Source organism: Stylophora pistillata, chromosome 10 (genome assembly GCF_964205215.1).
Source record: "Stylophora pistillata chromosome 10, jaStyPist1.2, whole genome shotgun sequence".
Lineage (NCBI taxonomy): Eukaryota > Metazoa > Cnidaria > Anthozoa > Scleractinia > Pocilloporidae > Stylophora > Stylophora pistillata.
This window is the reverse complement of record NC_142528.1, coordinates 2,657,333-2,665,272: the sequence shown is the minus strand read 5'-3', so window position 1 is coordinate 2,665,272 and position 7,940 is coordinate 2,657,333. Positions and strand designations below refer to the sequence as shown.

Below are 7,940 nucleotides of genomic sequence, written 5' to 3'. Positions count from 1 at the left end.
TTGTATATCTGTATGAGTGGCCGAAGACGAGGAAGAAAACTTTCAAACTCATAATTATTATTTCTGCTTTAATTAAGTTTGCTCCATTAAAGACATTTCTCGGAAGAGGAACGTGTTGTGACGTTTTTAACATAATTTATATGTTGGTTCATTGACATCTCTCTCGATTGCAGTATCAGTCCAATTGCGAGTGAACTGAGCATATATTTAAGAGAATACTCATAATTATTATTTCTGCTTTAATTAAGTTTGCTCCTTTAAGACATTTCTCGGAAGAGGAGCCTGTTGTGACGTTTTTAACATAATTTATGTTTTGGTTCATTGACATCTCTGTCGCTTGCAGTATAAAAGTCCTTTTTTCTTCTCAGTCCAATTGCGAGTGAACTGAGCATATATTCAAGAGAATACATTTTTATGTTTTCGTAGTGATAACAAGAAAGTATATTATCTGGAAGAAATTAATTATTTTCCTTTTCAGGGCAACTTTTGATTTAAATGATTTTTATGGTCTTTTTATTTACTCAGGGAGTGAAACTGATTCGAATGCGGAACAAGCTTTTCCTATATTTGGACTTTAGTAGACACTACTGTCTGCCCTATTAAACATTCATGAAGCTGCGGGAAGTTTTCAAAACTATACACATAATAGATATTTTTCTCAAGACGACCTGAACGGATATCATCACCCACTCAGCATGTTGAGGTGCCTATCATTTGTTTAATCTGATCGCGGCAGCTTTATTCAGTTAAATTATGAACGTTTAGTCAGACTTTGGATTTATTCTGTATATTAACTTTTTATGTATTTTTTTTTTATAAAAAAATTATGTTGGGTGTTCATTTTCGGGTAAAATAGTTGAGTGATCAGGTTTAGTTCGGCTTCTTCTACGATGAAAGAATTTTACAGACTAGACAAGCCTCGCGCTATTTATTCAGAGAAAAAAGGATTAATTGGTCTCCGAATGCATTTATGATATACGTATGTGAAGTAGATTATGATGGCTGCACATGTCGAGACCGATTTTTCAGCGGAAATAATCAACCTCACTTTTCTGCCCCTAGGAAACACCTAACTCAGTATATATCGCGTTCTACTTTTATGTATCGAGCACTGTAAAACGGAAAAATCGAAATGCAGACTTCTTAATAATAGTTTTGTGTGGGTAGAGGGTTGTTTGGTATAATAAGCTGTGGGTTTTGTAGGCGGAGGGTTGGCTTGAATGTCAATAAACTGCGGGTATGTTTGGTCAATTTAAACCGAAATATTTTGTAAGGATGGGTGCCATTCACAAAACCTAAAAACAAACAAAACAAAGGGGTGCATTACTCATAACTAAAGAAATTTGATCCAACTATGATCACTAAGTCCTCTGGGGTACTTAAAACCGAATAAAATTTTCAAGGCCCGTCTAAACGCACGCAACATTTCAACGCAACATTGTTGGATCGTGCGATAAAAAATGTTGTGAAGAACCTGGCCAAACGAGAGAAATATTTTGCAACATCCAAAAGTGTGGCACCAAAAACTTGACCACTTGAAACAACACCAACCAACAATTTAATGGGGTGGCCAAAGGTGTGGAACACGTTGCGCGCAACAACGTTGCAAGATCTTGCGTTGAAATTTTGATAGCGTTTGGCCGAGCCTAAGTTTCATGATGATTCTGATTTTTACATAATCGATGCCAAATAAACACTTTTATAAATACAAATGTTCTAGGCATTATCCGGTTAGTGGGTTTCCTCTTATTTGTTTATGTCCAATAACTGCTGCGAGAACTCTGAGACGTATGTATCGAATGTCATTTGGATTCGTTTGGGAAGGATGGGTCAGATAATAAAATCTGGATCTTTATTTGTTTCAAGATTTGTAAACCCGAAGTGTAAAACAACCTTTAAAAAAGCGTAAAATGAAAATATAAAAGCTTCCACTGGAGGAAAAGCGACAGAATTAAAAAAAAAAAACACTTTCCTTGAATTCATTTCGTCAGGGAGTTGTCGGCGTCTACTGTGGAAGAAACTAAAAGGTCAATTCAAAGTTTAATTATATGGTTTTTGGCTGAGCGACAACGCTGTATCAGTCAAAAGTTCTTTGTCTTTCCATCGATGCAAAATTACTGAGTCATGAAAATTGAGGTGTTATTTGCTTGTTTTTTTTTATGTGATAGCTCTCTAATATATTGTAGAACTAGAAAACGTAGATAGCTGAAGCTCTCTATTCTAATTCCAATTATCACCATGCTTAACATTTGTATTCAAATTACGTAGAAATTTCCTTTTAAGATATGTACAATAGCAACCGACACGTTTTGATGTGTGCCTTTTCATGTTGCATCTAAATTAGGCTATCATAAATACAAAGCACTTATTTTCTGTGCCAATGTCGTTAGCAGAGGAGCAACAGCAAAAATTGAACCAATATTCTCGTTTAGACAGGCTCCCTACGGTGATTTTGTCCTTATTACTAGAGATCAATTTTGAATATTACAAGTAAACTATTTTATTACTACTTTATGCAGGCTGTTAGTTCAAAAAGCTTATCAAGTTGTGTTATTGTATCCACTCACATAATAACTGTCAGGTGCAAATCGACTTGTTATTTTTCTGTGTCGCTCACTTTCCGCGCGGGTGTATATTTTTGAGAGTGTTAATGATGGTGTGTCGAATGTGCCTCATACTCCAACAGTAAATAACGGGGTTTAGCGATGAATTCATACACACAAGAGTCCAACTGTAAAACCTAAAAGTTTTCAAAGCAACGCTAGGCTCGTTAGTGGCAGTAGCAGCAATATGAGTGCAGTATTCAGGCAAATTACAGACCAAGTACACAAGATACACGTAAAATGTAGTAATGGCAATTTTCCTCATCCTTGCGGCTTGGTCCATGTCACCGTCATCCTGCTCGGCTTGCCGCACTCGCAAGGACTGAATTTCCCTCGTGTGGCGCCGTACAGCAAAATAAATCCTGCAGTAAACTAATCCTGTGCACATAAAACAGAACCCAAGGACAACAGGAAGGAAAATCAGAAGGGAGGGAGGCATCCAAAAATTTCCAGATACTCCAAGAAATACACTGAACATCCAGATTGATATCACAGCCAAAACAGAGTGTCTGTGAGTGATAAGCTCCTGATATCTGAGATGAAGATGTACAGCGAGGAATCTGTCCATGCTGAGGGCGAAAACACTGAGAATTGAATCTATGGAGAGGGTATCGGCGATGGCAAGCATGGCTTTATTCGTTGATTCGTCAACAGGATCGGCGCTTTTCAACCCTCTAACTAAAAGCACAACGTAATAAGGTTGTACAAATATACCAACACCAAGATCTGAGATAGCAAGACTCAGCAGAAATGTCCTTAACGGCCTCGGTAGCGACGAGGTTTTTCTCATTGCGTAAATTGTTATGATGTTCAATGTGATGGCGGTGTAGGATAACAATGCGTTGAGCACACAATTGGCGACCATTGATGAACGATAGGGGCTCTCAGCGCTTGTCATTGTTTAGGACGCAGATGAAGACCAAACGCGTGGATAGTCGACCAGGAGAGTAACAGTGGACAAAATGGTAACTTCTCGAGAACAAAAGCAGCTTTAAATTATCTATGACTTCCCGGCGATCTTGACTGATGAATTTTGATATTAATTGCCATCTACCAAATCATTTGGGGGCCTACCTCGCATGATCCTGCAAAAATAAATTTGGGAAAACCTTTTTCTCGTAATATGTCCTCCGAGTAAGATGTTCCGAGGGAGAAGGCCAATTATTTATAAAGCAAGGCCAATTGATGAAGACTCTGAGATTCTTTATTTCTCGCTTGTTTTTGCTTTATATGAACATCCGAAAATGAAATGAAAATCGAATTGCCCTTTGAATTTACATAATAATGACAACAAAGTCAGTTTAAATTCTCTTGCGCGGAAGTATTTCGTAAGGTTGAATTTCCATTGAAAACCCATTCTGTTGGTAAACAATGATAATCGATCACTATACGCGATAAATTTGCTGAAACCGATGGCAGTTTCAAAAGCGAGATTCACTGACTTTGATAGTCAGATGGTCTATGCAATTTTGTTATGCCCCGATAATCGATACTTTTATGCGATGAATTTACTGAAAATCGATGACAGTTTCAAAAGCGGACTCATTGACTCTGATGGTCAGATGATCTATGCAAATTTGTTATACCCGATAATCGATAATTTTACGCGATGAATTTACTGAAAATCGATAGATTCATTGACTCAGATGGTCAGATGGTCTATGCAAATTTGTTATGCCCGATGATCGATAATTTTACGCGATGAATTTACTGAAAATCGATGACAGTTTCAAAAGCGGATTCATTGACTCTGAAGGTCAGATGGTCAGATGGTCTATGCAAATTTGTTATGGCACGTTTATTCCGAGTTAGAGCAAAAGTAAAAATCAATTAGACAATAAGGGTACCTTTGTCCTGATCCCTAAACTGATCACATGGAGGCTTTTTCAAGTGCAAAGATGTTCCATTTTGGCCGTAGAAATTTTCAGAAGAGTTTATAATAGTATGATGTGCATGAACGATATTTCCGCGTAAGATCACTGAAACTTAAAGATGTTCTGACGGGTGGTTTAAATGTTTTGAGTTGTAAAGTCATATATAACTCAGTTTTGATTGATCTCCACAGTGAAATGTATTATGATTTTTGGGTAGTTTGGTCTGGTGGTCCGGCTCCAGGGTTGAGGAAGTTTATACAAAGTCTATCAAGGAGTATGCAAGACTACGTCATGTTAAACGTCACTCTTTTGTATTAGAAAAAACAGTATATCGTTGTGATCTCGTTCACTTGTGGCTTTGGAGCTTCTGAATTGTTTTCCTCTTCACAGGACTCAACAAGTATCTTCAAATATGGAAAATTCTGGCAAAATAATTAATTTTAGAAGCAACCTTTCAACGTCCTTAAGGTATCACACTACTTTTATTTTGAATTTACTCGTGCTCACATTAATTGACCATCTTCGCAGATAAAAATATCTGAAACAATTAGCTTTCTTTCAGTGACTGAGCAAGTGTAAATTATCGCATCCTGCTGTTTCTAATTGACCTGTAAAGTGGGCGGAGTTTTCTAATCTTGCCCGCGTTAGAGTGTTGCTAGCACATCCAAGCTTAAAAAAATATCAATCTTCGCAAATTCACCAGTATTGAGAAGACTATATGCAATAAAACGCGACCAATATCATTTACTTGTTTTGTTGGAGATGAACGAATGCAAACAATCATAACTTTCAGTGGACTTAAATGAGGGTGCAAAAGATTAACATCTTGTTCAGAAATTGATAAACAATCAGTCGTGTGTTCATTTGGCATGTCGGAAGATCAAAGGAGACCTAAACGGAGGCATTAGCATAATAACCTCAGAATTGGTAAATTTTGTCTTGAAACAGAGTGTATTGAGTTTCACGCCTTGTACCATACCCAAATTCTGCCAAAACTACTTTGTTTCATTAAAACCCTCCAAGGTTTGAGAGTTTCCGGGTTTTAACTGCGTATTGTTCTTTTTAAAGACAGAATGGCCCCTAAGTGTAATAGCCTGTCGACTGAATTCATATTAAAAAATCGATAACATTCCCCGTGAGTGTGTGCTTAAGCCTCGTAGTGTGTTTCTTGTACAGACACGTTACCCAATCTTAGTTGATTGTTTTTTTTTCTTCCTTTTTCTTTTGTTGTTTTGAGAGTTTCCGGGTTTTAACTGCGTATTGTTCTTTTTAAAGACAGAATGGCCCTTAAGTGTAAAAGCCTGTCGACTGAATTCATATTAAAAAATCGATAACGTTCACCGTGAATGTGTACTTAAGCCTCGTAATGTGTTTCTCGTACAGACATGCTACCCACTCTTAGATGATTGTTTTTTTTTCTTCCTTTTTCTTGCATATTAAAAATGTAAGGTTTACCTACGAGTATCAGCCCCTGATCAGTTCGTCAGCATAATAATTATCAACTATGATGATTCTCTGATCGATCCGCTTGAGCAGTTGTATTTAAATGAGAACGTGACTCTTCCCTGTATTTTGTCCGATCAGTGGGTTGACAAAATTCTGAAGGTTATTCTACAAGAAGAAGGTCAATTAGGCGCCGTACCACATAACCGTTGACTATTTTCAGTAGGTAATACGGAAATGCCTTGGTTAGTTAAGAAATAGCACAAGATCATGATGATAATCACAAAGATTTACAATTCATTGGCCCTCCAACTAAAAAAATTATATAATAAATACAAGATACAAATGCAAAAAACCATGTAAAGAATGATATAAACCACTAAAGATATGGTCGATGCTCTTTAAGACAACTGATTTCAAGTCTACAAGGAATTAAGCTCAAGGAATGTATTAAAACTAACCAAAGGTCATTTCTAGTGGACAAAGCTCCGAAACAAGTAGAATTCCAAGTTGTGGATTGTTGCATTATCTTAGCAAGTAGTAACTTCCTGCCGCCTTTAGTGTAACAATTGAATTTTGGACAAGAACCACTCGTAAGTATACTGCATCAAAAAGAAAGGACATGCCTTTTATTTCTTTACCCATGCTCGTGGCCAACGGGGGAAGTAAAATTATTCTCAAACACAGCCGTTGATTTTAACTGGCCCATCGAATAATATAATTGAAGAGTAGGCGATTGTGGTTTCCTCCGCAAAACTTATTCCATCTTCTGGTTAGCACACAAATATGAATGAATTTGCGTATTGCTTTAAGAGCTTTTGATTACATCAGTTGTTGTCGGTAGCAAAAGTACTTGCGTGGACGGAATCATTTGATGGATATGCCAGAGATCTGGAAAAATAATCCTTTCGGATCCGGGTTGTAGTGATTGCCGAGTTGCATGATGTGATATTTTATGCCTGAGTTTAGTTTGTATTCATATACGTTATGTTTGTGTAATGCCTTTAAGATTATTACCTCTCAGTTTTCCCAGTGGCCATGGTGGGGAAGTTAAAAGAGTTACTAACAATATAATTACATGATAAATAGTGAAAATTTTTAAATAAGCTTTAGTTAGAACTTAGTGTGACTCTCATTACAACCAATGCAAGGTCAGAAGGGCGATGAGGCACCAAATTCTGGCAAAACTTCTTATCAAGCTCGGTTGCCATAGGATCATTAGTTATACTGTGTAAATACTCACCTTCCAAATTTGGTTCCAAATCTAAGAAATTCTTAAGGCGTTTGAAAACGGAGACTGATAAGAGGGCCTCACGAGTTTGATATCAGCGAGTTAAAATCAGTAAATTGGGAATATGAATCCTGCTTTTCAAAATTTCGAGTCGTAAGTTTACGACTTAGATCTGTTAGCAGCATTCAAATTAGAATGTAATTACCTTGGCTAGAAAACGGATGGCAATATTAAAAGTGGATGGCTTCTAGTTTTCTACTAATAATATATGTCACCTTTGACAAAAGGGTTTACCATGTCTATTGACAAGCAATCTGTCAAAATCAACACCCACTCAACTTCCTTGAACTTCATCGAAATTGGTAGATTGTTTATAAAAGCTCATCCTAAAAAGAGTATAAAACAGATATTTCTGGGTCACATAAATTTCCGTTCGATGCAAGCCGCAAAACTACCTTTCGAGGTCCATGAAGTATTATGAAAAATGAATATTGGGTACTTTTGAGGTGTTACCTCTAAAAAAACAGATCCGGGCTATTTTGTGATTAATTTCATACGTAACTGCTCCAAGTCACTCCTCGGCATTTTCAATACAGCTACAATTTTCAATTGGACATATTCTGCAAGGCTTAATTGTCAATATTGATTTTTTTTTTTTTTAATTGTTACCGAACAAAGGCTTGAAATCGCCTATCATGACTGAGTCTGTTGACGAATGTTTGACACTTAGAAATTTCTTTCATTTCACTGCTGTTCAGTTGACTTTCCTCAAACAGATCACCTCTCCCT

The 7,940-nt window shown here is 36.9% G+C and overlaps 1 protein-coding gene across 1 annotated transcript; it reads right to left on the bottom strand.

The window, feature by feature from the left end:
* Positions 1 to 2,613: 2,613 nt before the first annotated feature.
* On the bottom strand, positions 2,614 to 3,501 carry LOC148721347 (dopamine receptor 1-like). Its single transcript, XM_088736134.1, has one exon. The coding sequence runs from the start codon at positions 3,499 to 3,501 to the stop codon at positions 2,614 to 2,616; it is 888 nt and encodes a 295-aa protein (XP_088592260.1).
* Positions 3,502 to 7,940: the final 4,439 nt, after the last annotated feature.